The sequence below is a fragment of the Acomys russatus genome, chromosome 21 (assembly GCF_903995435.1).
Source record: "Acomys russatus chromosome 21, mAcoRus1.1, whole genome shotgun sequence".
NCBI lineage: Eukaryota > Metazoa > Chordata > Mammalia > Rodentia > Muridae > Acomys > Acomys russatus.
Window position 1 is genome coordinate 46,144,889 of NC_067157.1, and position 18,955 is coordinate 46,163,843.

The following is an 18,955-nucleotide window of genomic DNA, read 5'->3' on the forward strand; positions in this document are numbered from 1 at the left end:
GAGATCTGCCTGCCTCTGCCTCCCCAGCTGGCCTATATGTAAGTTTTAGTTTTAGAAATGCTTTCTGTTTTTATGCTCCGCTAGGGGGAGGAAGTCCCCCTCAGTCACAGTCATAGGGGCGGGGAGTAAGGGGAAAATGGGAGGGAGGGAGGAATGGGAGGATACAAGGGATGAGATAACCATTGAGATATAATATGAATAAATTAATAAAAAAGGAAAAAAGAAAAAAAGTGCAGAATGAAAAAAAAAAAAAAAAGAGAGAAATGCTTTCTGTGAACATTTTCCAATACACATCGTGGAAAGCAAAAGCCCTATAATGCTAATGCCCATGACAACCATTTTTAGCATATCCCATAACATGCTTACAATTATTTTAAAAAAAGATATTCATGAAAACAACTGTTATGTTTTCTTTGCAATGGCCCCCATGCCAGCACCTGACACGCAGTAGGTGCAACTGGATGTGGGCTGAGGAGAGTCCTCTTGGTCAAGTGGCCTTTGCCATCTCCTAGCCTGTCACCTCCTCCAGCATTGCAGTCAGTGCTCACCCAAGCTTACTCTCTCCCCATCATCCTTGCCTTGTGGCCGCCTTTGAATAGTTTTAATCTGACTGCTGCACCTGCAGATAAAGACCTTCGGAGGCTGCTTTTGAAAACGTGATTGCTTGTATCTGTTGTTTTTTATTGTTCGGTCGGATCAAAACCTCATTTGGCTATAGATTGTGAGCAAGTGGGTAGAATTGTCTATGTTTTTCTTTTTAGCACAGCTGTAACTCCTTTTTCTACAGCTTAGAGAGCTGTGCAAGGAAAACACATTCCTGAAAGGACAAGTTGCCACTCTTGAAGAGACTATAAATGTCCATGAGATGGAGGCAAAAGCTAACAGAGAAACAATCGTGAGGCTGGCAGCGGAAGGCAGCAGGGAGCAGAAAAGAGCTGCCTCCTGGGCCGAGGAGAAAGACAAGCTCAACCAGGTACAGTGTGCAGAAGGTTCCTCTGGGGCATGTTCACAGAGAAGAAATGGGGGGAGCAGATGTCCCTGAGCCCCCTGGAATTATGGGTTACAGTTTTGAAGGCTGCTCTCAGTGCAAGGGGTAGGAGCTCTGGGGGTCGGGGAGGAGACCCAAGTAGGACATTTGATATTTGCTATATACTTTTTATACACAATTATATATAATATATATTTGTTGTTGTTGTTTGTTTGTTTTTTGAGACAGGGTTCCTCTGTGTAGCCCTGGCTATCCTGGAATTCACACTGTAGACCAGGCTAGCCTCCAACTCACAGACATCCACTTGCCTCTGCCTCCTGAGTGCTGGGATTAAAGGTGTGTGCCCTCAACCGCTTGGCTAGATATATAATTTTAATTGCAAGAAAGAAATACAAAATACTTTAAAGTATTTGTGGACAGAATGGCTTACTTTGACTAGATAATAAGAATGTTTTTCATATTCAATTCTTAGATTTTGAACAAATAGGTAGTAAGTTTAAAAGATACAAAATTCTAATTATAGAAAAGATATGAATGGCTATTCTTCCCTCTCCTCCCTCTTTGTAGCTACCTACTTCTCCTCTGGGGAAACCTTATAAGTCGACAATGTGTGTTTTTATTTTTATTTTTTAAAACATTTGTAGGTACATGATACTCTCCACCGTTGAGTGGAGAGTGAGATCTGACTCTCACATGAACTCTGGTGCCCCTTTTCTGACCATGTCCCCCAGATGGGGAGACCTGGTGGCACTCAGAGGAAGGATAGCTAGTTACCAAGAAGAGACTTGATATTCTGAGAGCATATATAGGGGGAGGAGGTCTCCCTCAGTCACGGACATGGGGGGGGGGGAATGGGAGGGAGGGAAGAATGGGAGGAAACAGGGGAAGGGCTAACAATCGAGATGTAATATGAATAAATTAATAAAAAAAGAAAAAAAAAAGAAAAAAAAAAAGAAAAAAATTTGTCTCCACTGCATTAAAAAATAAGATTTACTTATTTATTATGTCTGTATACAGTGTTCTGCCTGCATGTGTACCTACCTTCAGGCTGGAAGAGGGCGCCAGATGTTGTAAACCACCAGGTGGTTATGGGAATTGAACTCAGGACTTCTGGAAGAGCAGTCAGGGCTCTTAACTGTTGAGCCATCTCTCCAGCCCCACTGCATTTTTTTGAGACAGGGCTTCCCGTTGGTCCAGGAGCTCACCAGACTAGCAGTTTTAGCTGCTATAATTCTACTAAAAACAGTTTCTATTTATTATTTACAGCCTGGTCTGCAAAGCAAGTCCAGGACAGCCAAGGCTATACAGAGAAACCCTGTCTCGAAAAACCAAAAAAAAAAATTTTTTTTTGTTCATATTACATCTCATTTTTTACTCCCTTGCTCATATCCTTCCGTCCCCACCCTCCCTCCCTCTTCTGCCCTATTCCCCTCCTCTAGACCTCTGTCCAGGGTGGGGTGGGGTGCCCTCCTCCCCCACCATCTGACTACAGCCTATCAGGTCTCATCAGGATAGTCTGCATCTCCTTCCTCTGTGGGCCTGAAGGCTTCCCCATCAAGGGGAAGTAATCAAATCTCTGGCTCCGGAGTTCATGTCAGAGGCATAAAAACAGGTTCTTTATCATCCTTACACATTAATTTTCATTGCTTTGCTGACTAAGAGTCCATTTATTTCCTTGGTGTTTCAGATTCTCAGAATGTTTGCATCTGAACCTCATAGAGCTGGGCCTGTCCCCCACTTCCCCTGCCCCCCCCCCCACCGCCTGGGCCTGTTCTCCCCCCCTCCCCTCCCCCCCCCCCCCTGGGCCTGTCCCCCATTTCCCCTGCCCCCCCCCCCCCCCCACCGCCTGGGCCTGTTCTCCCTCCTACCCTTCCCCTCCCACCTGGGCCTGTCCCCGACTTCCCCTGCCTCCCCCCAACCGCCTGGGCCTGTCCGCCCTCCCCTCCCCCCCTCCTGCACACACACCACCTGGGCCTATGCCTCCCCCCCACCTCCACCCGGCACCACCACTTTAATACTTCCTTGTTTTCAGGATGAAGGCAGTAAACATCCCAGGCTCACTTGCAGTGTTCAGGTTACCAGCTCAAACCACTCAAATCCTTGGAGGATTTAGGTTCTACTCGCCCAGGGACACTGCTTTGCGCTTCATCCTGCCGCTGTGCCCACTTCCTGTGAGCTTACCATTACCACAGGGACAGTGTTTGGTGCGATTTGTTCTAGCGCATGCAGTTGTCGCGTGGCAGGGCTGGGGCCTGAACCCACATCACCACGGGCTCTGCCGTTACCTGTCACCCCCTTTCATGACAGGCACAGCAGGGTTTTATTTATTAGCAAACAGCCATGCGATTTCCTTAGTATTAACTTTTGAAAAGGGACTCTGGATAGTACTAGGAAGTGAGTGAGAAGGCATGTCGTAATACTACATGAAACAGGAATTTAAAAAAAAATCCTTTTCTTATATAAGTGTCTCTACTTGGGACTGACTCTGGAAACTCATCCACTTTGGCTCCAGGTTCCTGCCAACATCATAAAAATTGTAAAATAAAAAATTGGACAATAAAACCCTGAAGTCTTTAGTAAAGCGCTCATTCATAGAACTATTACCCTGGTGATTTACTATCAAAAAATGCTGTCAAGTGCTTTTACTGACACGTTAATGGCCTCAGAAAGAGCCTCCAGACTGCTTTCCAAAGCTCTGTTTTTGAAGTAAGAAACTTCATTATTAAAGTCCAGATGTATGGAAGAGGCTGAAATAGTCACACAGCCCAGATGCTGTGTCTACAAAATTTGGCTTTAATGCTTTGGTAAAAGACTGCATTTAAGGGCCAAGCGGGGTGGCACACACCTTTCACCCCAGCACTTAGGAGACAGAGGCTGGAGGATTTCTGAGTTAGAGTGAATTCCAAGCCAGTCAGGGCGGGGCTACATAGTAAGACTCTGTCACCAGGAAAAACAACAACAAAAAACCCCCAGGTGTTTTATCACATGTGGTAAATATATTATTTGGAACTCTTTAGAAGCTATTTTGTTTGTTTTGGGTACTGGGAGCTAAAGTGAAGATCTTCTCAGACTTACTGTGCCCTGTCCTTGCAGTGCGGCACCTGGGAGGGTACGGTCTGCCCATCCAGGTCCCGTGGCACGGGGTGGGGTGAAGTGAAGGTCCGATGCTTGTTACGCACATGTATCCCTCAACTATAACACAGATATTGCAGTGTGTTGTAAAAACTATCAAAGCTTTTAGCTTTTGTTATCTTTTATCTTTGTTATCTTAAAAACAAAAACAAAAAAAACACCCAACTTTGTTAAAAGTAGTCATTTTGCCCACACAAGCCACACACACATTTCCTAGAGTGTAGAAGTTAAATATACACATTGACTTTGAATAACCTCTTTAATACTGTTCAGATTTTCTTGATTAAAAGGAAAGTTAGAGATGGGTGTGGCTGTTAGAAAGAAAATGGCCCCCAAAGCCCGCCTATAGGGAGTGGTGCTATTAGGAGGTGTGGCTTTGCTGGAGGAGGTGTGGCTTTGCTGGAGGTGTGGCCTTGCTGGAGGAGGAAGTGTGTCACTGTGTGGGTGGGCTTTGAGATCTCAGATGCTCAAGCTATGCTTAGTGTGGCACATGGTCTCCTGTTGCTGCCTTTGTATCCCGGTGTAGAACTCTCAGCTCCTTCCGCAGCACCATGCCTGCCTGCACACCACCGTGCTTTTCCTCATGATGGTAATGGACTGAACTTCTGAACTGTAAGCCAGCCCCAATGAAATGTTTTCCTTTATGCGAGTTGCTGTGGTCACGGCGTCTCTTCACAGCAATACAAACCCTAACTTTTAAACTCTGAGTGGAAAAAAAAATGCCCTTCCTCTCTCAAGCGGCTTTTCTCGGATTATTTATTTATTTATTCAATCATGTAACAGTAAAAGAAACAAACACACAGGCTCTGGCTTAGATCCTAACTTCAGAGTCATTTGCCTCTGCACTCCCAGGCCTGCAACTTTACCTTTTGAACCTCCTGGTTTCTTTTAAAATTATTTGTGAAATGGGAAAATGATTTGAGGCTGTATCTTATAGGTATCTTAAGTAGTAAGTTATAGCTAATAATCTCTTGGTATCTGTGAGAGGTCCAATCCGGGATGCAGAATCTGTGGATGCTCAAGACATTATGAAAAATATTATAGTTGCCGGGCGTGGTGGCGCACACCTTTAATCACAGCACTCGAGAGACAGAGGCAAGCGGACTGCTGTGAGTTCGAAGACAGCCTGGTCTAGGACAGCAAGGCTACACAGAGAAACATGTCTCAAAAACCAAACCAAAACAAAGCAAAAAAAAAAAAAAAAAAAAAAGAAAAAAGAAAAAAGAAAAAAGGAAAAAAAATATTGTTTATTATGCATATCATCTCATAGATTTTAGGTTATTTCTAAGTTACTTTCAGTACTTAATATAATCAAAACAGCACACAAGCTATTATATAGCAGGAATTCACAAGGAAAAGGTTTGCACCTAGTTTGCTCCCTACGTAGTTTTGACCTGCGGTTGGTTGGGTGCAGGGTTGGTTGGATGCAGGGTTGGTTGGGTGCATGGTTGGTTGGGTGCAGGGTTGGTTGGGTGCAGGGTTGGTTGGATGCAGGGTTGGTTGGATGCAGGGTTGGTTGGATGCATGGCTGGTTTGGTGCAGGGTTGGCTGGATACACACACGTGGGAGCCACAGCTGCAGAGAGCTGACTGCAACCTCCATGCAGCCCTCAGTGTGCACCTGGCACAGGATTTATTTTTACTTCTCTCTCCTAGTGACTCACTTTTACCTAGAGATTAAAGTAAATATGAGATTATTTGAAAAGAAGTTGCCTGCATAATAGTTCCTGGAAATGAAAGGTGATTACTCATAGACTACTGAGGAGACTAAAGCAGTCTAAAATCACACACCATGTTGGAAGAAACCCTTAGGTGATTTTCTATCCAGATCCCAGTTTTCATAGGAAAGAGGAATTATCTTTAGCTACTTAATTTTGATGCAAGGCCTCATGATATAGCCCTGGCTAACCTGGAACTATGTAGACCAGGCTAGGCTCAAATTCACAGACACCAATTTGCTTCTGCTTGCCAAGCACTGCACTTAAAGGCCTGCGCCATGCCTGGCATTTTTTATTATTCCAATTTACTAATTATTTTTGTCAGTCCTGGCAGTTGAGCCCATGGCCTTGTGTACACCAGGCAAGTGCACTTAAGACTTACCTCTAGAACTTTCCCTTGCTGTTAGTGTCTGTCCTTTCTTGGGCTCCCCCAGAGGCAGGAAGTCACTGCTGCTTCTGCGGTTTCAGTTGAGTACTTCCCCAGTGAAAGGAAGTTGAGAGCAGAGTTTCTACAATTTGTGTCCTCACCATGGTAGTGTCTTACTTCCCAGAATAAATGGAAATCTCTTTTGTTTCTCCTCCCGTCTCCATTCCTCTTCTCTCTCTCCTCCCTGCCCCTCTCTTTCCCTTCCTTCTTTTCCCCTCCCCTCCCTTCCTTCCTTCCTCCTGCATTTCCCTTCCCCTATACTTCCTCTCTTGTTTCCTCACAGTTCCTCAATTGAACCTAAGGTCTCATTCACACAAGGCACATGGCCATCAGGCATATTTTCTTTATTTAGAAAATAATTCGTGGAGACTAGGTCTTGCTAACTTGCTCAGGCTGGGCATGAATGCATTCAGTAGCCAAGGCAAGCCTTGATCCCTCTCAGCTTCTTAAGTGGTCTGTAGTTCAGGCCTGTGCTACCAGGCCTAGCAGAAATCTCTTTTATTTATGTCACCTTGTATACATTTTGAAGCCTTTTCTAAGTTTATTCCTTTGGCTAAGCAGCCCAAGGGTCTTCCGAACACTCTTTACTTAGACCCTCTCGTCATTGTCTAAGAGTCTGCGGATTGCTGGGCTGTAGTAGCACACGCCTTTAATTCTAGCACTCGGGAGGCAGAGGCAGGTGAATCTTTGAGAGTTCAAGGCTAGCCTGGTCTACAAAGTGAGTTCAGGGCAGGCAAGGCTACACACAGAGAAACCTGAAGGAGAGATAAACCTCATTTTTATGATCCCAAGTGTGGGATTGGAATGGTCTTGTGAGAGAACAGGTGAGGTTAATCCACTAGAAGAGCAACCACCTTGTGCAGGAGCTTGATTGTTGCCAGCTGAAAAGATCCAGTGAACAGACTCTGGGAGGAGATATATAAATGAGCCCAGAACTGGAGGCAGGGCTTTTTGGAGACTTGGGATAGTTTTGTCTGTTCATCGCTCCACTTCAAGACGCTCTTAGAGAGAACTGCTTGAGGGAAGGCTTCGAGGCTCCGGATCCTGCTGAGGTTCCAGGTTCTGGTTACTCCAGGTTCCAACAAAAGAAATCCTGCTGATTGCACCAAGAGAATTGCTCCTCAGAACTGATATCCATACAGTTTTGTTATTGTGTTCTTTAATCCTCGTTTTCTATTGTTTTGGTTAGTTGGGTTATAAGTGATGTACACTTGGTTAATAAGTTGTAATAAAAAATATTGGGTAAAAAAAATCGAGCTTACAGAAACCCTGCCTCGAAAAATAAACAAACAAACAAAAAACCCCAACCAACCAACAAACAAAAGAGTCTGAGGGGTTCTACTCTCTGGATGAGGACTTAGAATAAAAGAAGACACGAATTTAACACTTGTGAAGTCAAAGTTACACTTGTTCTTGGGAGTCCAAAATACAAGAAACAGCTGGAGCCAAGAATTGATGTGTGGAATGGCAGAGGTCATTAATTGTACTCTCTGCCATGAAACAGGAAGAATTTAATCCTCTTACTTCTTGCCCCTCCTCTTTTTATATTATTTATATTTACATTACTTATATTACCAGCTTGTCATCCTCAAGGCTTACATTCTGATTTTTTTTAATTAAATTTTATTAGATGGTTTAGCTGTAGGGTCATTCTACATGTTTTAAATCAGAACAGCGTTTCAAGATCACACAATACAATTTTTTTTTTTTTTATTGTGAGTCTAATCTTAGGCATGATAGAACCCATTGCATCCTGCTGAAAAGGTCCAGTGGGAACTGTCCATGGTCCTCCAGGCACAGAGTGACCAGCTCTGGGCAGTGTTTGCAGCTCTATAGTGGAGCCCTGGAACACAGTGGCTCCTGGGGCAGATAAAGCCGCGGTCAGGCAGTACTCAGTTTGCTAATAATGAGACTTTCAAACTTGAGCTACATCTGTCCTTTTCAATATACACAATGGCATCGGGACAGCTCTAAAGCGGGAAAGGTCGGCTCGCCTGAAAGGTTGCACTGCAGCTTTTGAGTCACTGAACGTCTGTTAGAGCAAAACACATTCTTGTCTACACAGCAGCTCTGGGAGCATGGAGGCACCTGCAGGGTAAATACTCCAGTTTAAAAAAAAAAACCCTTAAACACACTTCAAAATTTTCACCAATCTTTCTATTTATGCACTCCACTGTGATGTTCTTCGGTCTGTGGGTGTAGGGCCATAACTTTTAAAACTTATTTTGAATCGACTCCTGACCAACACGTCTATAAATAGAAGAATAAATTAGTAGAAAAATTAAGTAGAAGTGCATAAAGGACAAATCCAGAGTTCAAGTGTTAGAAGCCACAGCCATAAAATAAAAACTTAATCACAGTGAAGAGAGTAAGCTTGGTTAAAAAAAAAAAAAATTGCACAGCTGTTCACACCCCCTAACTTTGAACATTTGTGCAAGGAGATTAAGAAAGAAGATCTTGGTTGTAGTCACAGGCTGGTTTTATAATAATATCTGAGCAAAAGTTAAAATTATACACCTTTATTTAAAAAAAAAAAACATTGGCAAGGAGCAGAGCTTGCATTAGCGGTGAAGTTTGATTGTGATCACATACTAGCTTCTGGATGGCTTGCTAAGTGACGCCATCCTGGTTGGACTTTCCAGAGGGCTAGGCTCAGATCTTAAGATATTTGCAAAAGTTGGCAGTGGTGCCATGCTCTTTTGTAATCCTACCTATTAAGAGGGAGAGACAGGAGGATTGCCATAAGTTAAAGGCCAACCTGATCTACATTGTAAGTTCCAGGCCAGCCAGAGCTACACAGACAGATTGTGTCTCCGCGAAACAAACCAAGAAAAATAAAGATGCTTGCAGGAAGAAACCTTTCTTACAGAGGCTTGTTGAAATTAGGATTGTAGGAATACGCCCTCATGCCTAGTTTCCACGAGGTTCTAAGGTGATTTCTTCAAGTTCAAGATATTTATTTGTAATTTGTATCTTAAAAAACAAAACAAAACAAAAACAAAACAAACAAAAATCTATCATTGGTCCTGTTTTGGTAGGCAGTTCTGCTCCTTATTCTGTAAGTATTGTCACTCAGAGACACATATTTGTATCCTAATTGTGTACTTTTGAATATTTGTCATTTGCATACTTTATAATTTAGCTTATAGTTATATTTTGGGGATTAGAATTGTAGCTTTAAAAGACATTTGCATATTATATTTTGTTAGGTAGCATATCAAAAATTTATACCCAAGTGTCCCTATTTAGAATACATGGGAGTCCTTGCTTTGTGGAGGGAATTGCGAGGTTTACTTATTAATCATAACTCCAGTGGGTAGAGTTAAGTGACTGACTTTTAAAATTTATAAAATTAGTTTGGAATTGGGGGAAACAACTGTTGTATTTTTAGGGGGGGTAATCTCATCTCAGTCATATATAAATATGAATTGTAGTTAGCAAGTTCACGATAGGGATCAATTGTGTGTGTGTGTCATGCAGCAATGTGCGCTTGTTTGTGTGTGCATAGAGGCTGGTGTTGATTGGGAGTCTTTTCCTCTACTGCTCATGCCCTTAATTTTCTGAGGCAGGAGCTCTCTCTGAACCTGTAGCTCATTAGTTAGGTCAGACTGGCTGGCCTGCCAGCTCTGGAGGTCTGCCTGTCTTTCCCTCACCACCCAGCAGATTTCTTGGCTTTTTTATGTGGGGTCTGGGGATTTGAACTCATGTTCTTATGATTTTAAAACAGGCATTTTTATCTATTGAGACATCTTTACACAAACCAATGAAAGGCTTTTTTTTCATTGGACACTTTGTTTTTTTTAATACCACTTTTGCTTAAATGTAATGGTGAAATCATTATTAGTCATTTGATGATTTAGTAGGACTGGGCCTAAGTATTATTGTTATTGTTATTATTATTACTATTATTGTTATTATTTTGATAATTTTGAGACAGAGTCCCTCTATGTATCCCTGCCTGTCTTGGAGCTTATTATGGTAGGCCAGGCTGGCCTTGAACTCACAGAGATCCACTTGCCTCTGCCTCCCAAATGCTGGAATTAAAGGCATGTTGTACCCACCCGGCAAGACTTGTTAATTACTATAAAATGTTTTAAGTGTTACCATCTGCCTAGGGCCTGTGTTTATTTGCAGATGTTTCTTCAGTGGAGGTCACCTCGGAGTTTTCTGGGAAAGAAGCTGTTTGTTTCTTCTTCTGTGTCAGTGTGGTCTGACAACAGTCACCAGGTCCCAGCTAGCAATGCTCGTGTCACCTTACACTTCATGTTTCAGTGTATCCTTGAGGTAGCCATGCAACGAGACTCCAGGCCAGTGGCTTGCTCCTGGGGACTGCCCAGGTAATTGCATTTGCAGTCCTGAGGACATCTATTTCCAGCGTATCAGTGGCCCTGAGTCCCAGAGTGATTAATCAGAGCACTGGGGAGTGGCTGTCCCCGAGGTCTGATGCTGGTTCTGGTTCCTTTATTTCATAGAGTAACAGCTTAAAGTTTGCTGGAGTGGACATTGCCAGAAAAAAAAAAATCCAACCATACTGCTTTTGTAATTTAATTAGACATTGTGATGGGTGCTTTGATTTAAAAAGAGGGAGTGTTTTGTTTTAGGGCAGTGGTTTTCAACCTTCCTTACACCATGACCCTTTAATACAGTACCTCATGTTGTGGTGACCTCCAACCACAAAACAACAACAACAACAACAACAACAACACTTAGGCCCAGTCCTACTAAATCATCAATAATAATACTAATACTACTACTAATAATACTTTTGGTTTTTCAAGGCAGGGATTCTCTGTGTAGCCTTGGCTGTCCTAGACTCACTTTGTAGGTCAGGCTGGCCTCAAACTCACAGTAATCCTCCTGCCTCTGCCCCCCTGAGTGCTGGGATTACAGGTGTGTGCCACCATGCTCAGCTCATAAAGTTATTTGTTGCTACCTCATACCTGTGATTTTGCTACTGTTATAAGTCATAATGTACATATCTGATATGTGATCCCATGAAAGGGTCATGTGGCCGCCCCCCCCACCGCCAAAGTGGTCACAATTCACAGGGGGTTAGACTAAGATAGTAGTGGGACAGTAGAGTAGAGACATTCCTAAAAGCTGAAATATCTTAATTATGTTTACTGCTCTTTGGTGTTAGGTGATAACTGATTAATATACTTCAAATTGTCAGCAAGTCCACCATACTCTAGCATCTGATAGATTAATTTTTAAAAAATTATGTTTTATTTATCTGTATCTATCGATCTATCTATCTATCAGACATCCTTTATCTATCATCTATGTGTCTATGTGCCTATCTATCATCTATCTATTTTTGTGTGTGTTGCTAGCATGTTATGTGCATGTATGGAGGTCGAATGACAATTTATGGGGAAGTTGGTTCTGTCCTTCCATCGTATGCATCTTGGGGATTGAGCTCAGTTCTTTGGGCTTAGTGGCAATTGCTTTTAAGCACTGAGCCATTTTGCTGTAGTAGATTTTTAGAAAAATGTATCTTAAAGGCTTTTTGTGAAAAGCTGCTTTCCAATATCACTGTTTTTTTGTTTGTTTGTTTGATTGGTTGGTTTTGGTTTTTCGAGATAAGGTGTCTCTGTATTGCTTTGGCTGTCCTGGATGCACTCTGCAGACCAGGCTGGCCTCAAACTTACAGAGATCTGCCTGCCTCTGCCTTCCGAGTGCTGGGATCAACGGCATGCACTACCACTCAAAGCCCAAATATCACTGTTGATGATGAGAGATTCGTGCTTTTGTATGAGGGGGCTTCTTTCCATATATAAGCTAATATATAGTATTTTATATGGCCTTGGAACTCTGAAGTCATTAGGATTAACATTTGTCCTTGTGACACTGAATTTAAGGCATCAATTTTCTAAGTAAAAACAGTTGCTTATCACCAGCACTGATCCTGGTTACCACAGTTGAGCAAGTAGGCAGATCCCACTCCTATCTGAAGAGAAATCTGTAAATGCTAAAAATACGGTCTCTCTGTTAAGGACCCTTGGCTCTACCTAAAGGCCCATGATTTAGTTAGCAATGACAGTGAGTTTTCTTGAAAAAGAAGGTGAGAACCAAGACCCCCCAAAAAGCAAAACATTTTATAAAATAATCACCATGATGGGTTATTACCCTGCCAGGGACAGGCTTTCCTAACTACTTGCCTTTAGGTGGCTATTTTTCTTTCTAACCGACGAATGTTTATTTATTTATATTTATTTGCTTTGGAATCACCATAAAAAGGGAAAAAGTTACATTTTTCTCTATGAAGTAGGAAGTGGCATTCAGCTCGCCCCATTCCCTGAATGCCGTTGATGGAGATAAATTCTCTTTACAGACCATTTTTAATGTAAGAGGGGTGGCTGTATTTTAACAGCCAGAAATGTTTCTGCCCCCTTGGGTGAGTCTGTGCTCAAGGATCTTGTGTCTTTTTAGTGCCCTTTGCCCCTAACATTCTATTAAGGGGGAAAAAAAAAAAGGTAAAACCCAAGTCCTTTAGTTCAGTAAGACTATATTGTAAGGCAGGCTAACCACATGTTTGATCTTAGTTGATGTGAATTTGTGTGTTTCAATAATTGATTAATTAAAGAAGAGGTAGGCACACATCTCTACGGCCTGCATTTTTTTCTTTTAAATCTAGGGATATGTATGGTATTTTCAAAGATTATTCTCCTAAGTATGGCTCTTATCTCCCCCTTTCGTTGTCTTTCCTACCACAGAGCTGCTCTTTCAGTCACTCTTCAAGCTCTGTCAGTTTTCATTTTCTTTTTCTGAGATAAAAGTTAGTCAGTGACAGCAAGTAGCCAAGAAGAGACTTGATACCCTATGAGAATATATAGGGGGACGTAATCCCCCTCAGGAACAGTCATAGGGGAGGGGAATAATGGGAAAATTGGGGGAGGGAGGAATGGGAGGATTCAAGGGATGGGATAAACATTGAGATGTAACAAGAATAAATTAATAAAAAAAAAAACTGGAAAAAAAAAAAAAAGTTAGTCAGTGAACTAGAAGAAAGGCCCAGGTCTCCTCTGTGGAGTGACACTTCTAGGAGACAGCCAGTCTAGTAGTTGTTGTTCCTCTTCCTCCCCTTTCTCCTCCTCCTCTTCCTCCTCCTCCTCTTTTTTGAGACAGGCTTTCTCTGTGTAGCCTTGGCTGTCCTGGAACTCACTCTGTAGACCAGGCTGGCCTCAAACTCACGAGATCCACCTGCCTCTGCCTCCCAAGTGGTAGGACTAAAGGTGGCTATTATTTATTTATTTTTCCGGTCTAGTTTTTTTTTTTTTTATTAATTTATTCTTGTTACATCTCAATGGTTATCCCATCCCTTGTGTCCTCCCATTCTTCCCTCCCTCCCCTTTTCCCCTTACTCCCCTCCCCTATGACTGTTCCTGAGGGGGATTACCTCCCCCTGTATATGCTCACAGGGTATCAAGTCTCTTCTCGGTAACGTGCTGTCCTTCCTCTGAGTGCCACCAGGTCTCCCCCTCCAGGGGACATGGTCAAATGTGAGGCACAAGAGTACGTGAGAACTGTGGTACATATACACTATGGAATACTACTCAGCTATTAAAAACAAGGAATTCCGGTCTAGGTTTTAAAACAGGATTAAAGCAGCAATTCCATTCAAATAACTTTTTTTTTTTTTGAGACAGCTTCCTATCTCATCCAGGCTAGCCTCAAACTTGCTGTGCAGCAGAAGATGACTTTGAATTTCCGATTTCCTGTGCCTACTTCCTGAGTTTTGGGTTTTCATTGTACACCACTGCTCCTGGTTTCTGTGATCTTGGGGCTGGGACCTAAGGCTCCATGCATGCTAGGCCAGCACTCTACCAACGTAGTCACATCCTAAAGTCTCTCAAGGAGTTTTTTTTGCCAGGTGTGGTAGCGCACGCCTTTAATCCCAGCACGCTGGAGGCAGAGGCAGACGGATCACTGTGAGTTCGAGGCCAGCCTGGTTTACAAAGCGAGTCCAAGACAGCCAAGCCTAACACAGAGAGACCCTGTCTCACAAAACCAAAAAAAAAAAAGTTAAAAAAAATTTTTTTTAATTTATTTTTTAAATACGAAAGTTTATTTATTTATTTTTATGTGCGTAAGTGTAAACCACATGCATGCCTGGTGCCTGTGGAGGTCAAAAGAAGGTGTCAGATCCCTGGGAACTGGAGTTCTAGCTAGCTTTATGAGCCAGTGTGTGTTTATTGGGAATTAAACGAGGGTCCTCTGGAAGAGCAGCTAGTGTTCTTAACCACTGGACTCTCTCTCCAGCCCAAACAACTTGATTTAATAACTGTACGAAGCAACGGAGGGACTGTATAGCTGAAATTGCAGTGTGCATCTATCTAACCCTCTGCTCTCTGAGACACTGGTAAGCGAGGCGAGCGGATGCCTCATCCGACGCAGATGGACCCTTTTACTGTTCTCGTTCTGTGTAACCTTTCAGGACTTGGTCAGTGCTGTGGAGGCAAGAACAGCTCTAGAAAGGGAAGCCAAGCTCTTCCAAGAACGGCTGCTTGCTGTGCAGCGAGCCTGGAATACTTCAAAACAGGAGCTGAACCAGCTGAGGAAAAGCTGCCAGCAGCTGGACACGAGTGTCAAGGCCAGCAGGGATGCCGCGGCGGCTTCGCAAAGCCAGAACTCCTGCTTCAGGGAGAAGCTCGCTGCGCTTCTTAGCAGCAGATTCGATATGGCTGAGTCCACGGAGGACGCCATCTTGGAGCGGATTCGAGAGCTCGGCATCCAGGAAGAGACCCAGAAAAGGGTGAGTAGGTCGTTGCCGCTCACAACTCCCTCAGCATTCACTCAGCCTTGTCTCAGAGTTAGTACATAGGAAGGCCCGGTCATTCATGGAGCTGGCGCCCCGTCTGTCTATGCATTTACTCACAGTGGCATGAGCTCAGGTAAGACCCTGAGGTCATGGCTTCTGAGATTTGGGGGGGGTGTTGAGACAGGGTTTCTCTATGTAATACCCCTGGTTTACCTGGACTCACTTTATAGACCAGGCTGGCCTCGAACTCAGAGAGCCTCCTGCCTCTGCCTCCCAAGTGCTGGGATTAAAGGAGCATACCACCACTCCCAGCAGACCTCCAAGATTTTCAATGACCTTTTCAGCATCTTTTTTCTCTCCTCCCTCCCCCACCCCCGTGTTTCTGTGTATGGTATATACATACATTTGCATGCGTCTGGGAACATGCAGGTGTATGGGCCTGTGGAGCCCGGAGGTAGATTCCAGGAGTCTGTCTTTAAGATAGGCTTTCTCAGTCAACCCTAGATGTGGTCAACCTCACTTAGACAGCTTGCTCTAGATCCTAGTCTCTGCCTTTCAAGGCTAGAATTACAGGCAAGCCACCAGGCCCACAGGCATTGACTCTCTGGCTTACACAGTGAACCCTTTAATCGCGGGGCCATCTCTCCCGCCCCAGTGATTTCTTCTTCCTTTTTTGCAATGCTGGTGATGGAACCCATATTCTCACACTTGGAAGGAAGCTCTTTCACTGAGCTACCATCCCAGCTGTTTTAGATTTTACTTTATCTTATCAGCAACCAGTGCAAAGTTCACAGTCCCTGTTCAAAACTGCCAAGTTCTTCAGGTTCACCATGCCTTTTCTTTTTCAGGGAGTGAATGGTGTTTTTCAGGTAGCGTTTCATGACTTAGCCCAGGCTGGCTTCCAACTCACAGGAACACCCCCTCCTCTCCCCCCCCCCCCCCCCGTTTTTATAAGGCCTTCTGAGCATTAGCATTGCAGGCCTGTTCCACCACACTCCTCAGTGTGCTTTCGAATTTAGGGTATTTATGGGCTTATAAAATAAGTATACAACAAAGCCATATACCAACCACAGAGTTCTAGACTATACCTCATTATTGTACCCACTTACTGTGCTACAGCCGAACCCGTGAGCCACTCCAGGTAGGATGAATGGAGACTGTAAACAGCCTGAGTCATTTCTGATGAGGGTTTGTTGTCCTGAAGGGTCAGGTCAGGCCAAGCCTTGCTAGGAAATAGGTTACCAGTGTTTGCCTCACAAGGTTATTGTTTAATAGAGGCAGTCAGTGGAACAGTTGCTCTATACCCTTAAATTGTTATTTACACCATCTGGCCAATCAAAACAACAAATGTTCACTGTTGCTGATGTGTCTTTCTCCCCTCCGTCCTCCCTTCTATCCTTGGCATATGGCTAGTTCTTTTGGCATTAGGCTCGTTCAGGAGACAAGTGTGCTTTTCCATCTTTCAGTGCCACTCACCCACAGGTCACTACTGTGTCTGTCTTTCATGTTCTCCATCTCCTCCCTGTCTCCTGTCCCTGGTGACTATAGTCTTACTGTCTACTGCTTTGTATTTGATCATCCTTCTCCCTTCAAAGATTCTGAATATAGGTGAGATCATGCAGTACCCTTCCTTCTGTGGTTTCTTTCGCTTAGCACAGTGTCCCCTTGGCCCACCCATGTTGTAGTAAAAAGGGTAATAGGGAGATGGCATGTTCACTACTCAGTCCTAAGACATTTACTAAATATGGACCTTAGAACACCTTTATATATCTTACATACACACAATAAATTTTATCTATTTATTTTTGGGAGTGTGTGTGTGTGTGTGTGCGTGTGTGTGTGTGTGTGCGTGTGTGTTTATGTGAAGGCTAGAAGTTGATCCTTGGGTCAACATTATCCCTCAGGTACCATCCATTTTTTTTTCTTTTCTTTGAGACAGGATCTCTCACTGGCCTAAAAAAATCACTAGTAGGCTAGGCTACCTGGCCAGTGAACCTCAGGGATCTGCCTATCTCTACTTCACCAGGCCCTGGTTTTATTATGTGGGTTCTGGTGACTGTGTTCAGGTCCTGGTCTTTGCAATACTGACTGAGCTCTCAGCAGCCCCATAATGACTTTTTTTTTAAAAGTTAGTTTAGGAATACGTTTGTAAATAAAGAAAAAAAAATCCTGCATGCTCTACAAGCAATTATCACTATCATGGTCTCTTTGGCTCAGGGTGCAGTGTTCTTTAGCTGAGTGCACCCTGTAATGTGTATAGATCTCTGAGAGTATGTCCATTTTTTTCTGTGACTCAGTTTACACATAGGAACTCAACTGAGGTAAATAATTTACAGAACTGGAAAGAACTTCAGAAAGTTGTCTTGAGTGGTAATATGTGTGTGCTAATAGCTAATGTCCTCCCCTGTTCATTTTATTGCGTTTAAATCTATATATCTCAGATTCCCTCTTACTATTTTAATTCCAGCATGCGAAACATGGCACACAGTTGCCAGCATGATGTATATGTTTATTCCCTAAAGCAGAGTGGTGTAAATTGGTTAAGCTGGCTATGCCTCCCCCACTCCCCATATAAATGAGAATGATTCAGTCTTTTTAGTGTTTTTCTCGGCCTCCCCTACCCTGTAATTTTTCTCAATAGCTGCACTTCCCATTTAAAAGCCCCAAATCAAGCATCTAGCTGGTGTCTTGTGTGACTCATCTTCAAGTAAAATCAGGAGAAAATGGATTTTGCGCATTGTCTTAGAAATGTTTTTTGAAGAATGGGCGTTTTACAAATTGATGAATCTGTTTGTGGAGGAGGCTGCTTCTCCCTGCCAGCTGCCATGGCTACGGGCAGCCAGCTGTTGAGTCATCCCATGTGAAGGCCTGGCACATGGTCCACTCTGTGTGCACGCTTACCTGCAGGACATGGCTTCTCTTGTCCACTCCTTGGCTGTCCATTCTCCCTCTCCCAGACTTGCAGTTCTTAGTAGAATTGAGGACACTGCCCCCCACTCCTTCAGTAAGTTATTTCTACTTCTTCCTTGAATTTCTGCTCCAGGCAAAATTTAATTGTCTCTTTAAAAAGTTATACCTTTTCTTAGGCTAGGAATTCTTAACCAGTGTTCTCTCTCTCTCTTTCTCTCAAGAGAAGATCTTGCTGAATCCATACTATTGTTAAATCTATGGTCTTCTTGTCTTGGCCTCCTGGTGCTGAGATTATAGGTGTGCACCATCATACCCAGCTCTGTATGGGATAATCTGTCTGTCTGTCTATATGAGTGTGTATGTGTCTATGTGTATATGTGGGTATATATGTGTATGTATGTGTGAGTATTTATATATGTGTGTGTATGTTTGTGTATATATGCATATATGTGGGTGTTTATATATGTATGTGTGTTTATGCATGTGTGTATGTTGTATATATGTGTATATGTATATATATATATATACACACACACACATATGTATATGTGCATATGTGCTTGTGTGTGTATGTGTGTGTGTGTGTGGCAGGTGGAGATAGAGTCCTGTGTCTGTAGTAGCATCTCCAATCTCTTCCTGTTACGCCCTAGTTGGACCCTCAGCCCCAATCTGAGACAACCACTGTGTCTCTGGGAATAGCCAAATGCCTCCCCATCAAGGGCAAAATCAATCTGATCAAAGTCCTCTGTTCCAGAGGAAGGTCCTACTGCTGGTTCCCCAGAAGCCCAAAAGGACTTTTTAGATGTTATTTAGCCTTGAATTTCAGGATATGTACCAGATATTTAGGAACAATGACTTCTTGCATGATGGCCAAAACTTGCAATATTTTTAGATTTTACTTATGAACTTCGAGGCAAGAATTTCCAGTTTGAGGTATTTCCTAATTTACTAATCTGGATGAGAATTGATTGTGTAGTGATGATGCGTCCTGATCAGTTTCTCATTTCCTAAACCAAATAT

General features: G+C 43.2%; 1 protein-coding gene across 1 annotated transcript in view; it reads left to right on the plus strand.

Moving 5' to 3' along the window:
• The window catches only part of Ccdc170 (coiled-coil domain containing 170), a 68,771-nt gene that overhangs the window by 24,896 nt on the left and 24,920 nt on the right, over nucleotides 1-18,955 (plus strand). Inside the window, exons 5-6 of the mRNA XM_051164351.1 lie at nucleotides 788-973; nucleotides 14,702-15,019. Coding sequence (XP_051020308.1) covers nucleotides 788-973; nucleotides 14,702-15,019 — 504 coding nt within the window. The remainder of the gene's footprint in view (nucleotides 1-787; nucleotides 974-14,701; nucleotides 15,020-18,955) is intronic.